Source organism: Sinocyclocheilus anshuiensis, unplaced genomic scaffold, assembly GCF_001515605.1.
Source record: "Sinocyclocheilus anshuiensis isolate Anshui unplaced genomic scaffold, SAMN03320099.WGS_v1.1 scaffold1079, whole genome shotgun sequence".
NCBI classification, from domain to species: domain Eukaryota; kingdom Metazoa; phylum Chordata; class Actinopteri; order Cypriniformes; family Cyprinidae; genus Sinocyclocheilus; species Sinocyclocheilus anshuiensis.
In genome coordinates this window covers 3,116,372-3,138,021 of record NW_015548207.1, presented here as the reverse complement: position 1 = coordinate 3,138,021, position 21,650 = coordinate 3,116,372, and the positions used below count along the sequence as shown (strand labels likewise).

Below are 21,650 nucleotides of genomic sequence, written 5' to 3'. Positions count from 1 at the left end.
TATAATAATAATTTAATTATTTACACACACACACACATATATATATATATATATATATATATATATATACTTATATAATTATTATATTTTGTCTTCTGAAGCCAAAATGTATATTGTTCTTCAAGTGCAACTATCAAATCTAAGTATTTTGTGTAATGAAGATGCGTCATAAGAATAACATTTGAGAGCTACATAAGAATGGAAAAGAGCAGCCAGGAAAAATATCATATATTTGCTTGCATGGAAGAAAGACAGTCATACGGGTTTGAAATAACATGTGGGTGAGTAAATGATGAGAGAATTTTTATTTAGAGTGAGCTATGCCTTCAAAGACCACTGACTCCTTTCACTGCCTGTTAAATACTGTCAGACATAGCTTGAGGCTATCACACACTTCCACCTTTTCCCTGTCACCACCTCTATTTCTCCCTTATTTTCTCCCTCCTCTCATCCCCGATGCAGGAAAACATGATCAACTTTTATTTTTCCATGGTTTGTTTTTGCTGGTAAACCTTGACCCTTGTGCTCCATGCTACGTGCACTTTCACAGAGCAGGCTGCTGTCTTTCTGGGACGGGGCAGCCGTTGCACAATCTGCAGACTATTAGATAAGGCCAGAGGATATCCTCTTCTTTACAAGCCCAGGAGAGAGAGAGTGGAGGTGGGAAATCCATAACAGAGAGCACGAGAAAATGGAAAAGAATGTGAGAGACATTTGTTAAGAAGCTAGTAAAAATGGTTAAACAGTTGTTTACTGCCTCTTGTGAGGCTTGTTTATGGGTGGCTGTCAAATGTCAAGCAGTGTATACTTCATCTTCAAGACTTTGAAAAGAGATTTTTCAGGTTATTATGCTTTATACACGTTTTTGATGATAAAATGAATAACTGAGAGATATGAAAGTTGATAGAAAGACATATGAAAGACAATAAAAATCAAATTTGACTTTTTTTTTTCTCACTAGCTGTATTCTGGTATGTAACGCACACTTTTCACTATCCAATCATCAACTTGCTCAGCCACTTAAACAACTTCTAGTCTCTGATGACATCACCAAGGCCATGCTTTGTATTAGATAATAAAAACAAATAGCAATTCAGCCAATTTTAGCTAACTTTCATTTTCTGGCTTCATTCTGATACGTAATGCACACTTTTCACTAATCGATTCTTGATGGATAAAATCAAGCACCGCCCCTTTTTCTCATTGAATATCATGTTTATTCCTGATTTCTTAATACACATTCCTTATCAGTGCACGTGATTCTGAAAAAAATTTTTTGTTGTAATTCGCAATCAGAATTAAGTAACTTGCTCCACCTCTTCAACAACTTTCCATCTCTGATGACATCACCAAGGCCAGTGGAAATTTGCACAAATGGCAATTTAGCCATTGTTTTTGCTAACTCTCATTCACGCTCCATTGGCTCCATTCTGGTCCGAAACACACTTTTCACAATCCAATCATATACTAATCGATTAAAAACAAGACCCGTCCCTTTTTTATCTTGTTGTATATTCATTTTTACTTATTTAAAGAAGCAAAAAGATCATTAAAATGTTGTAGGATAATGACCAAAGCACATAAAATATACTCAGTATCCTTTATACATTCACCCAAACTCTTGATGTTGAATAAAAAGTTTGTTTTTGTCAACTACCCAGATACAGTATAGGTTTGCATATCCTGAGGCCCAGTGTAGTTCCACACGGCGCTCTTGTTGCTGCACTGGAGGCTTGTTGAGGTCTCTGTGCTGCTGTGAAAGGCGAACCCTGGCCCCTCCCTACATGTGTGTGTGCGGCACTACAGTGGACACAGCTGGGAGTGATTATCCGTGTTGAGATATAGAAGCCCTGCCCCTTCCCTCGCCCCTGCCTCCCTATATGAGGCACTCATGGAAATGCCCTCAGTGAACTCCGGGTGCATATGCTCCCTATACTGGAATTCTAGTAACGAAGGTTCCTTCGCTCACCCGCTCTCTCCCTCCTCAGCTCCATTGCGTCATCCCTCCATTTTCCAAGTAATGGTTGCGCCTTGCTTCTGCTCGGTATTATTGTTGTTTCACAGTATGTACAGCTGTGTGGAAACGTTGACTTTTTGCCTTTGTTGCTCTCGACCCTGTAGCCCACTGTCCTCGTCGCTTTGTCATTTTTTAATCTACCTTGACTTCCTGCCACATGCCCTCTAACATACGTCTCCCCTCCTTCTGATCCCTCCCCTAACAAACTCTATCTCTCTTCTTCTCAATCTCAGGGGCATCTGTGCAGGAATGCTCTCTGGGTCTGCAGTCTTTTAGCTCATGTCAGCACTTTCTCTTGCAATGAGCCGTAGATATTACCCCTCCCTCTCTCTCTCTCTCTCTCTCTCTCTCTCTTTCTCTCCTTCTCTTCTCTCTCTCTGTTTTTATTATTTATTATTCCACCCGTCCACATGCTATACGTCTCCTCATCCAGCCAGTCAAGACTAAACTCATTTCTATTGTTGGTTTTATATCTCGCCAGCCACCGAGCAGTGCAGGAAGTCATTTAATAGCTACATCACTTCTTCTCGAGATTCGTCTTGTCACCCCCCTCTATACATACATATATTTTTTTATATATGAGAAAGAACCTGGACGAGCATTGCGACGTCTCATATATGAAACATTTGAGATTCTTATGTTTTGCATTTATTTACATAATATGAGTCGTATTGAGGTTGATCATTTGCCGAGTTCTTGTTGCCGTCATTGAGGATGGAATAAGTTTAAATAAAAACTAGCTTTTTTTTTTTTTTTTTTTGTCATTTATCAAGAACATTTGAAATGATTCAAAAATTAATATATACAAATATACACGTTATTTTTTATTTTATATATTACACTGGTAGTTTCAATTTCACTCTAAATAAATTTCTTTAGGCTTACCGTTTATTAAAAAAAAAATGTTGTTTATAATGAATAGTACAATAATTTGTTTTATACTTATATTTTTCATTCCTGTTCTGAATAGCATTAATTTTTTGTGGAGTGAGGACAACTGAAATACACGTTTAAAGTGTTTGTAAATATTTTGCTTTATTTACTAGTATTTTACATAATTTTTGATGTAATAATAAAATGTGTCCTATAAACTGATAAAAAATAATTAGTTTTTTCTTAACAATGCCATTTGAGAATGTATTTTTTGTTATTTATTTATTTGTGGGTTTTATCTTACAGTTTTCACTTTTGCAACTACCACATTGATGTTGCAATCTATTAACTTCTAATCTAGTGCATACTGTATGTACCACATCATAAGCTTATGTCTAACTTGTGATGATCTTGCCATATCATCAGTTTTCACACACTATATAAGATCAGGTCATTATGGGATATGCAGTACACACTGACTGCATGTTTTGATTCTGTGGTGTCGAATGGTAGTAAGTTTAGGGTCGCCTAGTTGTCTGTGGTTGATTCTGAGGCCGATATGGGCTCCTCAAGCAGAGCAGCTGCCTGCAGGGTGTGTGGCAGGTCCTGGGTCAGCCGTAGTCAGCACAATGAACACAGTAATTGCGGTCTGTCTTTCTGCTGGAAGAACCTGCCTCACAAAGAATGTGTTAGACCGAGATTCCACCACATATCATATGTAAACTCATATATAATCGTGCTTCCTATGCAGCTGCTTGTTTATGTGTGTGTGCTGCACCGCAAAGTGCCTCTGCCCCACTGTACTGCAGACACTCATGGGACCAAATCCAGATGTGCTCTACCCTCAGTGTCACTCTAAACACTCCCTATTCCCTTCCCCACCGGGACTGTGTGTGTGTATCTGTGAGTGTGTTGTTGACATAAACGTTGTCTTTCCTCTGTATTTTGTCACGTTCATTGCGATAACAGTTTTTCTTCTCTTTCTTTTTGTCTCCTAGGGCACCTTGGCTTCCAGGACAGTTTCATCACATCAGGTGTCTTCACCGTCTCTGAGCTCGTGCGAGTCTCACAGAGTAAGAACTCTACAACTCTACAACATTGCATGAGATATTAAGACTTGTTTTCATACAATGTGTCTTTAATATGAGTGTAGTTTTAAAAGTCTGGGTCAATGACATGCCATTAATTTTTTTCAAAAATACATGGAGTTATTAAAAAGAATCACATGAATTCTTGTTTCTTTATGAACATATTTTTAAATTATGAATAACATTTTTTTTAAACATCATGCAGTGCACCCCCCCCCAAAAAATGTTTTTTAATAAAGTAATAATATTTAATTATTTAATAATATTTATCATTAAAATAAACATTTTACTTTTAAAAGACTTAACTATATTGTCAGTAATATAATGTCTTTGGCCCATATATATTAATGATACATTCTTTGAAAACAAGCCTTAATGCAGTGATGCTTCTCATATAAATGTATCATATTTCAAAGATTTAAAAAAAATATTTTAACTGAAAAACAAGTTTTAAAAAAGCTCCTGATAAGTCAGTTATAACTTCACTTTCAGCAGTAAAATCAATTGAGCCTTCATAATGAACCTAAAAACATGTCAAGTTAGGTAAGTTCATTAGATGTTGTGCAAGGGTCATGATCTTAAGCTTGGTATGATTTAGGGCCTGTTACACCCTAGTATGCGAATGCCAGCAACAGAATAAATCTACAAGGTCTCAAGCACCCTAGTTCAAGCACCTTAAATTCAGCCCAAAGGTAGGATGAGGCTAGTGATTAACCAGTGTGCTGGAGGAAAGCTTCTCTGGTTTCTCAGCACTGTTTTCAGAACAATGGGCTGAATCTACTATCCCTCCACTCATTAGAAATCGAAACACCAGTGAAATGCAGCAGTCAGCTGAAAGTGCTTCAGTGCAGTGCAGTTCAACAGTACTTGGACTCTCTAAAGTACAAACTACGTTTTTTTTGTGCAGTCTTTTTTAGACAGTGTCTTTTATAAGCTCAGATTGTGTTTTCCGTAAATAAGCTGTACTTTTATTGCGGATACGGCTTTTCAGATGTTAAATGTTTGGCGTTTAAATTCATTAATAAAGTGAGGATAGCGAGAAGGTGAGTATTTTCACAGCTTGAGGAAACAATCGAGTCATTCTCAGATTGATAGAGCGATTAAGGCAGAATGCAGAACAAGAAAAGTAGACTTTCCCCCGAGGAGGCAGGGAGCAAGAAGGGAGGATGGGATGGGAGTAAAAAACGTGACCTTTAAAAATTGCAGACGTTCACGGTGGAGAGTGACAGAGCGCAGCGCGATCCATACGTGCCTGTCGATACCCGCTAACAATAGCCGATCCAAAGCGCCTGTCAGCACTCACTGGAGCCTTCTGATCAAAGGTGCATTGATCACACACTTTCGTGACCTAATCCCGGGCGAAGGAGAGGAGAGGAGAAGAGGGTGTCATGAGGCCCAGGCATAGAGCCCACTGTGGTCTCACCTCGCAGTCTGTCTTCAAAAACCCTCGAAGTGCCTGCCAATGCAAAGACAGCATCTGGAGAGAACAAACAGTTGGGTGCCACCACATTCTGGCGCCGTGACAGCAGACGGGAGGAAGTGTACGGGTCAACGTGAGTCCAGCTTGAATGTGTGAGGTGGTGCAAAAGGATGTGATGGATGCGTAAAATGATGAAAGGCATCAGGAGAGAGAGGAAGATGAGATATTAGATATTAAAACTCAGCCAGTACTGTGCTGCATCAGAACTCCTGGTGTATGATGGTAACAAGATTAAGGAATATGCATAATTGATCCAGCTCTGCGGAGAGATCGGCTTTTATCCTAACATCTTTGACACACTGAGAAGAAAAGCAAATGCTGGGTGGCATCTGCTGGATGTTCAGTTCAAATCAAAGTGTTCTGCTCTCTTTTCCCCATCATTCTCTTTATTCTTCTCTCCTCTCCACAGTCCAGTGTCTCTTAGTCGGCAGGGGGTTGCCGATGTTGGTCTAAAGAGCATATTACTCTTGAGCCCCAAAGGAAGTTGAACAGGAAGAGGATTTTAGTGAAGTGCCATTTGAAGTCTACACTTTCTTCAAAAGTTGTCAACACAAACTTTGAATGATAGCTTGTTTCAAAGTTTTGAAAAAAAGTTTTAAATGCCTAGATAGATACATAGATAGATTTTACAGAATGCATCACCTTTGTTGAATATCGTTCAGTTCTGTAAATCCCCAATTCAAGTTTCTGTGGGACGTGGCCAATGCATTCAAATTCACACTCATAAATTGAAAGGGAGCCAGTTCTTCAATTCTGAATTTTGCAATAAACCACAACAGTAGTCCTCTAATTACCTCAGCGGGGCATCTTAAAAACTCCTTCACCTCGTCGTCCACTCTCTGAGGAACGGCGGGAGAGTTGACAGAGTGTCACCCTCCTGCGTCAGCCACTTTCCTTCCTTAATGGGCAATACCATCTAAGAAGTTCAGCAGTCAGCAAAGCCCACTGTTAGCATAAGTCCTCTAACAGGATTGCTCCTTATGGAGTGACTGTGAATTAAAGTGCTGTATGCATGCACACTCATGACTTTGGTAGCTTCTTGTGGAAGGCACCGAGATGATGCTGTTGATTAAACTGAAGATGGTAAGTGCACCAGATTGGAAGATGGGTAGAAGAGGGTAATCTGGCATACTGAAGTGGCGTATGAATTGCCCAGAGGAGTTCCAATGGGGCTTCTGTGTGGGAGCGTCTGGCAGATTTATTTAAGCGAACGGGGAAGGGGTTGAGTGCAGGCTCGTGCCTGTTCGGAAGATGAAAGGTCGTGATATTGAATGGACAATGGACTGCCTTAGCTCTTCCCTGACTATACACTATGACCTTGGCTTTGTGCACCCATTACACAATTCAGTGGCAGCCCAATCGAATCTGCTTCTGTCGATCAATATCCTATTAAAGCACCACACAAAAAAGGAGAGGAAGCGAGCAAGAGAGAGAAGGAGGGGCTGTCGGTAGTGGGGGAGAGCGAAATGAAAGTCTCCATAAAGTTAGCCGCTACAGCTACGTTTTTGTAAATGGAACTCCACATAATTGGCCAGTCGATACCAAGCTGGGGTAATTTCGGAGATTGGGTCCGCCTTTCCATATCCTCCTCCCTCCCCCTGCTCCTCCTTCATCAGCTATTCCCTTCTACCTTCTCGAGTCTTGCAGTGTTCGTTTTCCTAAACGTTCCCAGGGATAGCCACTATCACCTAGAGTTTGATTTTTCCTTACAGCTGGCCCCCGTATGAAGACGGACACTGTCACGCCACAGTTTGGCATGCCGTCAAGCTCAGGTGAGCAAGAGGACTTGTACGTGAGCCAGTTTTACTGTTGCTGCCGCCCACTCAGAGCCTCTCCAGAGGAGATTGCGAAGGCTACAGCAAAGACAGGAGAGGATACGGGATTAGGATGAGGTTATTGTTATTAGGCCGCCTGCATGAGCCTCGCAGAAACGTTGGCAAGCAGTAAGGCAGTGTGATCCAGGGGCAGGGACACCTGGAAATCCCTGGGTGAAGGCCGGTGCTGGCACGCACCATTTAGCCATATGACCGAACAGGGGGAGCGGATGAATTATGGAGTAGGAGAGGAGGCCGCTGTGGCAGAGACACTGCCGAGCAGCACCGGTGGGGATACGCCCACTAGTCTTGTCAGCACTGTGCCAAAACTGGGCCAAAGCTTGCCAGTGGGCAGTGCCATCTCCAGTGAAATGCACACATGGGGCTTGAATCTCGTCAACACTAGCTTGCCACAAAATGCCCTACATTTCCACTATAATAAAAATGGACAAGAATAAAAATGTTCATTGATATACTGTAAAAGTAGAGATGTGCCAATATGATGATTGTCAAAATTTCCTAGCCCTCATGTCATTCCAAACCTGTATGCCTTTGTATCTTTTGTAGAACACCAAAAAAGATACACTGAAGAAATGTCTCCCTTTTCGTCCAGGTACAGGTTTGGAATGACTTGAAGGTGAGGATATGATGAACGGATTGTGATTTTTGGGTGAACTATCCCTTTAAATCGGACCAGCAAAGTGTCAAACCAGCGACCTGCTGATTATCAGCCCTGTCCTTCACAGTGTTTTTACCAGGAGTAGTAATATGCTGAGTACAGGACTACATTCTCTTCTATTTCTTGACCTTCTTCAACTGGACGCTGACCTGTAGACTTCATCAGCGAGGTTCCTTCTGCCTTCTCTTCTCATTTGGTTTGATGGGAAACTACGCAGTGAAGGTGTAAGGTCTAGCCCCATGTGAACCCTCTTCTCCAGACTGAGAACTCTGGACCTATGCTGTAGGTCTGTATCCACACAGGAGCTGATCCAGCAGAAAACCCCACCGAAGACCTGTCAAAGCTCACCAACTTCAGATCAGTTCTAGATGAGATCCCATCACGCCACAGTCCTCTCACTCAATAAAGCGATGAGGAGTAAGGGGGGTGGGGGGAAGACGGGGTGAACAGACATCCAGGGTTTTGAAGTTGATTGCTGCTGACTTTGTTGTCAAATGCTTCAATTTGAAAATCCTGCCTGAACAAAAGCCAATTTTTTTTCCCCTCTTTTTCTCTTCCTCCTCCCCCTGCTCTTTTCAAATGAATAGCCTCCCCAGCTTTTGTAGATGCTTTAACGCGGCCAGTGTTTGGGTGGAGGGGAGGAGTATGTCTGTGTGTGTGTATGTTAAGAGGGATTGTCAACCCTTGAGACAAGAGACTACACCAAAAAAAACAAAACTCCACCACATCCAGCAGACTCGGTCACTTTGCTGTCCGTCAACAAACTTCCTGTAACTTGCCAGCCTTCAGTCTGAAACCTTTTTGAAATACTTTTACCTTGCTGTCTACAAAACTTACTACATGTTTAGAAGTTTAGGGATGGACGATACACCGGTACCATATCAGTTATCAGTCGATATTGGAGATATTTTAATTGTTTTGCATTATTGAATATAGAACGTTTTTGTAAATTTAATGTAGTTTTTGACAGTAATTTTACATTTAGATTTCCTTTGCCATCATCTAACAAAGTTAAAAATACACACATTAAATAATTTTTTTGCAACCTTTTTGTCTGGTTTAGCTAACTTGTTTGGACAATTTTTTGTCCCCGATGCACATCTAAGTAAACCCACTCGCTGCACTGCAATTCCTCTGCACTAAGTAAATAGAATAGATTGAAACATTTTGCTAATGTACTTTGCGCCCAGCAGCTTGAAAGGTAAAACAGTAAAGATCAGAGAGAGAGAGAACAGAAGGGGAAGGAGAGAAGAGAGAGAAAGATCAATGCTGGCCTGATAGCCACAGGCTTCATTTGGAATCCTCCAAGCGAAAGCACTTGATAAAGCCTTTAAGAGGTAGAGACTGCGGATTACCTTTATGATTGATTTCCATTTCAGTCAGACAGACTGCAGTGTGGTCATTTTTCTACCCAAACTGCAGCAGGGCTGGCCACTCTCGGCGTGAGGGTTCGTTTGTGTGGATGTGTGTGCGCGTCGAGGGCCGGCTGAGTTACTGCAGCCCGGTGCCCAGGTTAGCTCTCACACAAATTACTTCACATCCTACTATTAGCCATGCAAATGCAGCCGGCTTTACTGCTAGTCATAAATAACCCACACTGCCACTTCTATTAGAGCGAAGGACCGCCCACCCCCCCCTCCAAAAAAAAAGTTAACATAAAGAGATGACTCAGAAATTATAGCACTTCCTTTCTCACTTCCTATGTGTCCAACTTTTTGCTGTTGGCTAGTGCATTGGCTTTCTCTCCCTCCCTTGGTCCAACTTGCCCCTTTAGCCGTGTCCTCCATGAATATAAAGAGGCATCACGGCTTTATGTACTGTATGACAAAGGCGTTTGATAGAGCACTGCTCACCGATGACCTACAGAAAGGGGCACGGGGGGATTTGCAGCTTGAGGCGACTCGCTCAGGGAGGAAAGTTTTGTAACCAGCACAAGGGTTCAAGTAAGATAAGCAAATGTCAGTTGTTATTTTTTTCTTTTATTATAAAATTAAAAAGTTTGAATTGGCCACACCCAAAAGGAAGTTGAATTTGAATGACAGGAAGAGGAAGAATTGTACAGAAATTTAATTTATTAAATATGATGAAATAAATACAAATATATGAAAAAATATCTATCTATCTATCTTATCTATCTATCTATCTATCTATCTATTTATCTATCTATCTATATTGTTCGATCGATCTATCATTCTATCTTTCTGTCTGTCTATCTATCTAGCTGTCTGTCTGTCTATCTATCGTTCGATCGATCTATCATTCTATCTTTCTGTCTGTCTATCTATCTGTCTGTCTGTCTGTCTGTCTATCTATCGTTCGATCGATCTATCATTCTGTCTTTCTGTCTGTCTATCTATCTGTCTGTCTGTCTGTCTGTCTATCTATCATTCTATCTTTCTATTTATCATTATATTGTTCTATCTATTTTTTTAGCTGAACTAACATGAAAATGAGCTAAATCAGCAATGTTTATGATGTTGTTGTCATATTTTATTGCTGTTTAATAAATAAAGAAGTAAACTTGTTACACAGCCTATCTATCTATATATCATTCGATTGATCTATCATTCTTTCTTTCTATCTATAGTTCTATATATCGTTCTATATATCTGTCTGTCTGTCTATCTATCTATCGTTCGATCGTTCTTTCTATCTATCTATCTATCTATCTATCTATACATTTATATATACATTTATACATTTAGTCATTTAGCAGATGCTTTTATCCAAAGTGACTTACAAATGAGGACAATGGAAGCAATCAAAACCAACAAAAGAGCAATGATATACAAGTGCTATAACAAGTCTCAGTTAGCTTAACGCAGTACACGTAGCAAGGGTTTTTTAAATAATATAATAAATAAAAAGAAAACAGAATAGAAAAAGAATAGAGCAAGCTAGTGTTAGAGGTCTTTTTTGCTTTTGTTAATTGTATAATAAATGAAAAGAAAACCGATAGAATACAAAAAGATTAGAAAGCATGTGTGTTAGTTTTTTTTTTAAATCTATCTATCCATCTATCATTCTATCTTTCTATTTATCATTCTATTGTTATATCTATTTTTTTAGCTGAACTAATATGAAAATGAGCTAAATCAGCAATGTTTATGATATTGTTGTTGTCAGATTTTATTGCTGTTTAATAAATAAAGAAGTAAACTTGTTACACAGCCGAAATGGTAATCGAGTGAACCAACTCAAACTTTACTTTTACTTCAGACGTGGAAATGAAGATGAACTGCATCAGAATGTGATGCTTAAGACTGTTTTTGTTCTCAGGTATTGATGTTTGTTCTCTTTTCTGTGTGTGGCAGCCCCCATCGCAGCAGGGACGGGGCCCAACTTCTCGTTGGCAGACCTGGACAGCTCTTCCTACTACAGTATGAGTCCTGGGGCCATGAGGCGCCCCCTACCCAGCACTTCTTCTAGCAGGTATGCACTCGAAAGACACGCACGCACGCACACACTCCCTCTCTCTCCCTCCTTCACTCTGAGTCTTAATTAATCAGCCGAGGCAGAGATTGATGTGTTGGCTGAGCATTCGAAGAGGCTGCAGGAGTCTGAGCTACACAAGCTTCAAGCATATGTGTGTCCACCTGGAACCTTCTTCCTCCGCCACCCGCTCAGCCTACAGGCCAGTCACACACACACATACTGCTCCCCAATGTAAAACCGCACTACGTGGCACCCTGTGTGTGAGTGGACAGATGTTTGGATGTGTGTGTGTGCACAGCTGAAATGCAATGTATAAATGGTTACTGTGATTTCACTGATGGGGCAAATTTCGCTGTCACTTTTACATAACGCAGCATACCTAAAATCCACACACATACAAACGTACATAAACATTTGTGCTAATATTTAACACATATGAAAATACAACAGTCATGTGTATGTTAATTTTAGCCATTTCCATTGAATACATTTGTTGAATATGACAGCACGCACTTGTTATTTTTGGACATCATAGTCGCTTTTGATGCACAAAAATGTAGTTTAGAGCACGAGCTCGCTAACTTTGGAGCCCATGTGTGTGCGGTCAAATGCAACTGTATGTGTGTACATGTGTGCGTCTGCCCACATGCTTCAGTGGCCTCTTCAGCCAGGCCTGCCAAAGCAAACATCTGGAATAAGGACCCTGTGTGTGGCTGCATGCTAGAAACTAATTAAGCGATTATGAGTGAAAAACACCAGTAGGCCTTACATTAACAAATAAATGTCAGAGCTCAGCTCACAGCAGATAACTCACACACACATGACCGCCAGCCTCCAATGACTCCTCACGTCTTGAATGTGTTAGATTGTAGAATGTCTGTGTGTGTGTCTGAATAAGCTTGCACACTTCTTTGCTGTCCACCTTTTTGACCTGAATAATTATGTTGTACAAAATGTATGTCAATATGAAATCAAATTTGACTATTTAATTTGTTAAAATGTTTAATAATTCTAAAAATAAGTTTTTCATAATTTTTTACTGAAACATAACTTTCCTCTCCTCTGAAATAACTTTTCTTTGATAAAGATGAGTAAATAAGTAAATCGTTACGTATTCATTTATATCAAACGTATTGTATCTGCTATTTATGTCAAGTCAGATTAAATATTTTTAATTAAATATTTATTGATTGATTTTATTGATATAACTTTTGAGGGCTATATTAATAAATCTTAAACTCAATATTATATACTGTATATATATATATATATATTTCATGAATTATTTCAATAAATAAAAATCTCAAAATGTAAAATAAATGAATGAATACATGAAAAAAATCAAGCAATATGTCAACGATTTATTTATATTTTGTATTTTGTGTTTTATATTTTTATTTATAGATAGTATTTATTGACATGCTCATTTATTTTCATATATTTTATGATTTAATTCGTTAAAACATTTTAGCATATATATTTATCTTTTTAATAAAAGATGTGTTTTAGTATAGCACACTTTGTGTATTTAGTATTTTTATCTGTGGATTGTATTTATTGATATTAGTTCATATATTTTCATATATTTCATCTGCAAAGCGTATCAAATGCATGGAGGATGAGGTGGACAGCCCGGGAGAGGAGTCCTACTACCCAGGTCAGGGACGCTCGCCTGGTAGCGGCAGCCAAGCCAGCAGCTGGCATGAAGTAGAGCCAGGTAACTGTCCACCCTGAAAGCCAGCCTCCCCCGGCGCTCACACACACATTCACACTCTCACACACTGGGGTTGCGGGTGGAGACTGGAGAGCGAGCGATCGGATCTGCTGTATGTGTGTGTGTGTTTGTGCATCCTGTGGTGTGCGCTGGTTGTTTTGTTTTTCTTTTTGAAAGATTTCCGCCGTCTGCCCCCCTCATCTCAGAAGTTAACCATAGATGGCTTGTAGATACAGTCTCATTAACTTCATATCCACGTGTCTACTAATGATGCTAACAATGTACGAAGGGTCCCGTATGTGTGTGAGTTTGAATGCTGATTCATCCTGGACTGTGTGTGTGTGTCCTGTGAAGCTCGCCGCATTGCCACAGAGCAGAGGACTGTAAATCTGTCCTGCTCCAAAGCATCTTCAATCAAGTCTCGCACGTCCTTGATACTAGAAATTGACGCCGCATAGTGGACAGAGACAGAGAGGAAAGACACGTCACATATTACAGCCAGATCAGGACAGAGCTCAAGCAGGAAATCAGATCGTTATTAACAAAATCCTTCAAGGAACTGAATGATTCAGATTCCAATTCCACTGAAAGATTGAAATTTATTGATGATTCTTTTAATGATTCTTTTGATGGTATTTACCAGTTCTCATGATTCATTGAGTCAGAATAGGTTCATTACACTGATTCAAACTGAGGACTCACATGCAGGCCCAGGAGAATTTTACACTTTCCACATAGATTTCGAGGAAATATGTGAAATTCCAGATCTGTAAATGGATTTTAACTAGTGCTGTCAACTGATTAATCGCGATTAATCGCATCCAAAATAAACGTTTTTGTTTACATTTTATATGTATGTGTACTGTGTATATTTATTACGTAAAAGCTGGATATAAACTGCGTGGCTCGCTAGCTAGTTCGTTCATCTCAAGACAAGGTAAAACTACATCAATGTTGTCACCCTTCCACACCTCACCTTCCCTCCCCACCCAAAAAAAAGGAGCTCGTCCATTGTGCCGTCTAGTTTTGTCATCGTCGTTGTTGTTGTTTCGTACCTTATTTTTTGTTGTTTTGTTCAGACGATTTTCTTCCCCCACCAGCCTTTCCCCCTACAAACACCTTTATCCCAAAAAAGGAACAGAAAAGGCCTGCAGAATGTTTTCGCCCCCCTGAAACAACATGCACCCCCTGTCCCATGATATCCCTGTGATTTGTATGTGTGCATGACGTCATCCACATCCATCAACGGTGCATCTGGAAATGTTTGCTTTAAAGTGACGTGTCTGTGTTTTTGAGGATGCAGTGTTTGGAAAAATTGTCATAATTATATTAGGGATGTGCAAAAGTATGCGTTTTCTATTTGGACGAGAGTCATGTATAATTGTATATATTATATAATATTTTTTAAATACATTTTTTTTATTTAATGATTAATGTTTATATATATTTATTTTTGTATAAATATAAATGTATATTTAAATTTTAAATAATATTTTGTATTTTATACATATATTTAATTTGATTTATTTTATATTATTTTAATTATGTTCTATATTTATTTTTATATAAGTAAATAACTAACCTCTAAATTCATCCACTTTAAATCAGTTGCACTGTATATTAAAGTAAAAAAATTCTGGATTAACTCACTTAACGACTACTTGGTTATTGGACGATTAGTTGACAAGTCTACATTTCTGACACATCCCTAATATATTTAAAGGTGAAAAAAGGCAATACAAATGGAGAATACGGAGGGGTGCTATTGATTTAGAGCTGCGTCTCACTAATGAGTTCTTTTCTCAGTTGCGTCGGCACCAAGCAAGTGAGAGTCTGTTCCAGTGTATGTTTGCTTGAGAGGGAATGTGTGAGTAAATGAAGAGGGTGAGAGAGAAAGTGAGTGCGATTTGACCTCCCGATCACTTGCTCACCCATGACAGGATCACATTTCTCGTCCAATCAGCGACTTTCGTCCATTTTTCAGCCATGTTGTTGAACGACTGTGACATCTCGAACTCTTGTTATGCCTGCCATCTGTTTGATTTGTGTCGCTTTCCATGAATCTCCCCCCGAGTGTGTTGGATGTGTGTTTGTGTTTATATATGTGTACGTGTGGGCCTCTCCTATCTTTATTTGATAGCGGAGACCTTCGCAATGTGTTTAAAATTAGCCAGCCTTTCTAAAGTATGTCCGCGGCAGCAGCGTGCTTGTCATTGCTCAGGTAGCGGGTGTCGGGTGGTAGGCCGGTGTAGGGGCTATGGGGTGACAGGTCTACCTGTCATTCTGCTCGCTGCACGTAGCCGAGTGTCCCACAGTCATACTCCTATGACCTCTCGCCACCTACTCGGAAAATGAAAATTTACAAGCAATTCTAAGATTTATATTTGTATTCGTTTTTTAAAATCTAAAATCACTTTAATAAATACTGTAATAATAAACTATAATAAACTGTAATATATAACATCAAACAGTTAATTAGAAGTTATACTTTTTTGGTAGTTCACTGTGTGATTAAAATAGTCAAAATATGTACATTTAAATAAAATAAATTTTAAATATTAAAATTAAAAATTAAATTTAAAAAACTATATATATGTAGTAATAAATTATATGTATAATTACATGGAATATATATAATTATGTTTTATTTTCTATATTATAATGTAACATAATTCATAATATTAATATTATGAATAAATATTTGTCTATGTGTGATAAAAATGAGTGAAATATATACATTTTTAATAATATATGTTATATACACAATTTAAAAGTAATTCAGAACTATATATAAAAACATATATATATAGTAAGGTAGAACATTGAAATTAAAGGTGGGGTAAGCGATTTTTCAAAAACTCATAATAGAACAATCAAGACAGCAGTAATTATATCTATATTTTGAATAATTAATAATCCACCTGTAAATTTTAGTGAGTGTGTGTTGAGACTAGTTTGGGTAGATTCACTGCCGACTGCAGCCGGGCCAGAGCTGACTGATGTGCCGGAGGGGACGGCGAGCGCTACAGGACGAGAGCGATGGAGAGCAGCAGAGAGACGCACTCAATACAGAATTGCCTCCTCGCCCGTCTGGGTTCCGTCAATTTGTCAGCCATGAGGAAGGAGGAAGGGAAGGAAAAGGAGAATCGGGCCAGGACCACCTGTAAATTTTAGTGAGTGTGTGTTGAGACTAGTTTGGGTAGATTCACTGCCGACTGCAGCCGGGCCAGAGCTGACTGATGTGCCGGAGGGGACGGCGAGCGCTACAGGACGAGAGCGATGGAGAGCAGCAGAGAGACGCACTCAATACAGAATTGCCTCCTCGCCCGTCTGGGTTCCGTCAATTTGTCAGCCATGAGGAAGGAGGAAGGGAAGGAAAAGGAGAATCGGGCCAGGACCGGTGCCCAGCGTGTAATAATGCCTCGGAAGGGAAAGTGCTGACTATGGCCAGGCTTTTATTCCAACTGACAGAACCTTTTCAAGTGTTCATTACTCAATCCGAGACATCAGACCCTGTCGACAGCAAACACAGACACTTGCACACACACAATCAAAGCAAACGGTCTGCCAACCCACAGGTTTCATTCTGTTTTCTCTTTGGACTTCACCACTCTACAGGCACCGAAATGTCCCCCCTCAGAACCACATCCAGAACTCAATCGAAAAACTCAGCTTCCTATATAGTGTCTAGCTGGTCCAAACGTGGTCATTAGCTGTTTCAGCTGTAAAACAAATGCTACCAAAATAGAATTCTTGCAACATGCTACCTGATAATGAAGCTGAATTTAGCGTTAAACTTCCTGAGCGTTCATCAAACCACATTAATTAAACGCCCTTTTTCCAAAACTCCACCCTACTGAAGAGTATAATATAATTGAGTTTATAGCAAGTGACAATTTAATGACAGATGAAGCAGGAGGGCAACAACACACCAGGAAAATTAATGCTAACAAAGTAGCATTTTCGTATGACGTTAGCTAACTGCTAATGAAACTGAATTTGGTACTAAACTTCAGTGATTCGCTTCAACTGCCCTGTGAACGCACAAAGTGATTGACAGGGAATCACAGCCACTTCAGATAAGCTAAAATATTGATAAGTCAGTGAGTAAGATATCCAAAGTGAAGATGTACTTAAGAAATAGCATTAGCAATAGCTAATATTGCAATAGCTAATGTTCTTTTGATCCTCTCCAGCGGCTTGTGACAATGGGAGTGTGTATGTGTGTGACTTAACCCCTTGTTTGTCTTCCCATCCTATTATCCTTCGCTCCCTTCCATTTTCCACCACTTTCTGTCTGTTTATTCTGTCATCGTCTCTCTCTCGTCTATGTCATGGTCTCGGGTGAGTAGTGTTTGGGTTACTCTGGGCTCCATGTCCATCTGATGAGTCTGTCCCAATGACACCGTATGTTTCCACTCCGCTCTGCCTTCCACCGCTGTCAGCGTACTCATTGAAATTGATCTTCTGACGCATTCTGCGCTGAACTTGTGAGTGTGAGGAGAAAATGAGAACAGCTGAATGGGGAATTATGCACTCGGTGTTTGTATGTGTCTGATGAATGAAGACTGGAAATCATTGGTAATTTGTGCTAAATGTGCTTGATGGCTTCTTCCTTAAAATCTTTTACCATATTCGTATTGAAGTAGCAACCATCTCTTCCTGGTTTCGTTGACCTTTCCACGACCTAAAGTGACCCTTTTAAATTACAAAGCCAATCTCTAATGGTCATTGGTGCTGGGAAGAGATGCTGTCTTTCTTTCCATCTTCTTTTCTCTCTCTTTTTTGCGCCTGAAAGGGGAAGGAGTCTGCGAGGGCTGGAGAAACCAAGGATGACTTCTAATCACTCACACGCACACAAAAATGCACCAAAACACACGCACCTGCACATTTTACCTCCCCATATCTAAAAACAAGTTAGATATAAAGCAGCTAACTGCAATATAGTGGAACTATAGTGGATCTGCAATATAGTGTTGATAGTGGAACACTTTGAGCTGTGTGTGGTGGTTATTATTATTTTTATTATTATTAAATTTAATATTATTAATATTTTTTGTTAGTATTATTAATGGAAAAGGCACTCAAACATTATTATTAATATTAACTTAATGTTGTTTTATTTAGGATATTCTATGCTGCAATATTTTAATTTTTTATTTAATAATAATAATAATAACAATGCAGAACAGAATATATTAAATAATATTATTATTATTATTATTAAAAATAGGTGGGGGTGTGAGTGGACTGCTCTCGGGGAGAAATAAGACATAAGACCAGCGCTTATATCCTGTCCCAGTGCAGAAGAATGGACTAAATGCTTTGACGGGGTGACAGATGGGCCAGCGGTGCCTCCTAATTGCCCCTTCTATTTGCAGTTCATTCTTATCCATTTGCATTTCTAACCTCAAGTGGCTAATCGGCCATAGGTTTCCCTCACGTCTGTCTATTTTTACCTGGGAGCGAGAGGTAGAGTGAAGCGAGGCAGTATGGGAGCGCTAATGCCGGAGGGAGGAGTTGAACTAACGTGGCTGAGCATGCAGTAACAGACTTCAGTCATTCTCAGTTAGCTCATGTTAGCCTGTGCATCTGAACTGTTGCTCGCATTAACCCCTGCCAAAGCACAGCCGTCTGGCAGGCTGTGAATGTGAATGCTGTGTGCTTTGCATCCCTAACTCCTCTTCCCTCCATGTCTGTCCAGCTTTCTCTTTCTTTTTCTCTACCACATCCTGTTACGCTCATTGCTACGTCATTTCATCCTGCTAGCCCACGGGTAAGGTGCATAAGATACTTTAAAAACGGCCTTATGGTTTTGTGTTCACATTTTTAGGTGCCATTTTTACCATTAACAACTAACCTTACACTCATTGCCATTAATTTGAACCAACTGTTTAGAAATTAGGAAATTGGAAAACCTATTAGACTTTTAAAGAAATAATACAAAGCTACACTCAACTACACAGCCCCTAAGGGGACATGGTGATGAAAAAAAAATGATATGATAAGAAAAATTATATTTAAGTGATTTTGCATTCTCACAAAAGTATTGCATTCCTGTGAGAAACGTTGCATTCACTCCCAAATGTATTGCGTTCCCCCAAGAAGCTTTGTGCTCACTCACAATATTTTTGCATTCTCTCGCAAAAGTATTGTTTCCTCAAAAACTTTGTGTTCGCTCGCAAAAACCTTGATATATACAGTCCTTCCACTTTGTATTATTTCCAGCACTAACATTTTGTGAACGAATGCAAAGTTTCTTGGGAAAACAGCAAAATTTTGCGAGCAAACACAAAGTTTCTCTAGGAAACGCAAAAGTTTTGCGAGTGCACTCAAATTTTCTTGGGGAAACGGCAAAGTTTTGCAAACAAATGCAAAGTTTCTCTAGGAAACGCAAAAGTTTTGCGAGTGCACTCAAAGTTTCTTGGGGAAACAGCAAAGTTTTGCGCAAAAGTTTTTCAGAGAAATGGCAAAGTTCTGCGAACAGACGCAAACTTTCTCGAGGAACGGAACACAAATGTTTTGCGAGTCACTACAGAGTTTCTTGGGGGAATGCAAAGGTTTTGCGAGAACACTGATTTTTTTTCCCCATTACCATGCCTCTTTAGGGGTTCTGTACTCAACTGACAGCATTTGTGGCATAATGTTGATTACCACAAGAAGACTCGTCCCTTGTTTTCTTTAAAGAAAAAAAGCACCCACATTAATTCTTCTGTTAAAACTATTACATTATTTTAGTTCTAAAGCTCTTTAAATCATTTTTACCTACATTTTATGGGTTAACACGTTGTCAACTTTTTTTTTTTCACACTAAAATTATGAAACACATTGTTTACATCTCATTACATTGAGTATCTTAACAATTACAATTTGGTTCCATTTACTTCTAATCTAAGTGCCTCACTGTAGAACTGATTTTTGAAAACTAGGGACAACTGGAAATTATTTTTAGTGGTAATCAACACTATGCTGTCAAGTGAGTTTGTACTGAAGCCATAATATTCCTTTGAGCTTGCCCTCGAAAGTCTGATTGGACTCATAATGCACAACATGAGTGTTTTTACATGCACAAATTTATACAGAATATGAATAATGCTTACTTTTATTTTGAGAAAGGTCATGCCTAGTGTGCATGTCTGTTGACATTTTAACCTCAAGACATCAATACACTAATCACTTGATCTTGTGTTGCTCTGGGAGAGTCACCGTTCGGCCCTATGTAGTGTATCCTGTGCCACCCGCTGGGCCTCACAGTCTCTCCTCTGCTGTCTTGAACCCCATCCACTCACCCACCCAAACAAACCAACCCACCCTCCTATCCACTCTCTCTCCTTTGCGCCAGTCTGTATCTCCATGACCTTGCGTTATTAAATTGCACTTATCAATCATTCTTGCCAGGGATGCCATCGCCTACCACATTAAAGAAGTCAGAGAAGTCTGGTTTCAGCAGCCTTGTGCCTTCGCAGACCACTTCCCCTCGAACGGCATTCACACACCATCATCGACCTGTCATTACAGGACCCAGAGGTGAGGTCCCAACACCCCACCCTTCTCAAACTGCACCACTCTTCTTCCCCAAGCCCCTAATCCCAGCCAGCAGTTCTCCCACAATCCTTCAAATCCCTGTTTCCTTTACACTCCACACTGTCCCTTGTAACACTAGACCAGACAAGCAGGAACCTGAAGTCTGAACGGACTCTGTATGAAGGGGCGTTCACACTGACAGCGATTTGTAGTGTCAAAGCATCAGGACATGATGCGACCAATTTGAGTAGAGTTCAACTTTATGCAAATGAACAGGAACACAACCTTGATATGGACTGGCATTTTTTTTTCAGTCCACAAGCTCTTTATTCGATTTGATTCTGATTAGATTCTGATTCAATTCCAATTCAGTTCTGATTTGATTTGGATTAAATTATGATTCATTCATTGCTAATGCTGTAAATTATGCAACGATCCTTGGTACATTACAAAATGATTCATTTTAAAAATTAGCAACAAAGCCCAAAATCAGTAGTTCAGTTATTATTTTATTTATTGATTTTTAAGTAAACTTTTTTTAAATTGTATTTCTTGTCTAAAACTGTAGAAAATAACTTTATTAATGTGTAATTATAAAAAAAATTATATGACGTTCACATACTTATGTATTTATATATGTATTATTATATATTTATATATACAGTATAATTATACTTGTTACAATAAGCAATGTAACTTAAAGTGTAAAGTTCTTTTGATTTATTATTTATTTGTATGTTTGTTTATTACTTCAATTATTTTATATAATATTCCATCAAGGAAAGTAATGATAACTTTTATAATTTAATATATTAAATAATGTTAATTCAGTAAGTGATGTTTGCATGTTTTGATTCACTTAAAATAACTATTATAATGATTATTTGTTCGTGATTTGAACTACACTGGTTGTGCTGTATGTTTTTGATTGACTACAAAGAGCTAGTTTAAAATAATCTTAATGGTTTTGTGTGTGTGTGTGTGTGTGTGTGTGTGTGTGTGTGTGTGTGTGTGTGTGTGTGTGGT

At 39.2% G+C, this 21,650-nt stretch overlaps 1 protein-coding gene across 1 annotated transcript in view; it reads left to right on the top strand.

Moving 5' to 3' along the window:
* Window positions 1-21,650, top strand: part of LOC107653654 (nuclear factor 1 A-type-like) — a 164,800-nt gene that overhangs the window by 116,577 nt on the left and 26,573 nt on the right. The window contains exons 4-9 of the mRNA XM_016440435.1: window positions 3,889-3,963; window positions 7,171-7,230; window positions 11,266-11,380; window positions 12,973-13,103; window positions 13,987-14,037; window positions 20,499-20,627. Coding sequence (XP_016295921.1) covers window positions 3,889-3,963; window positions 7,171-7,230; window positions 11,266-11,380; window positions 12,973-13,103; window positions 13,987-14,037; window positions 20,499-20,627 — 561 coding nt within the window. The remainder of the gene's footprint in view (window positions 1-3,888; window positions 3,964-7,170; window positions 7,231-11,265; window positions 11,381-12,972; window positions 13,104-13,986; window positions 14,038-20,498; window positions 20,628-21,650) is intronic.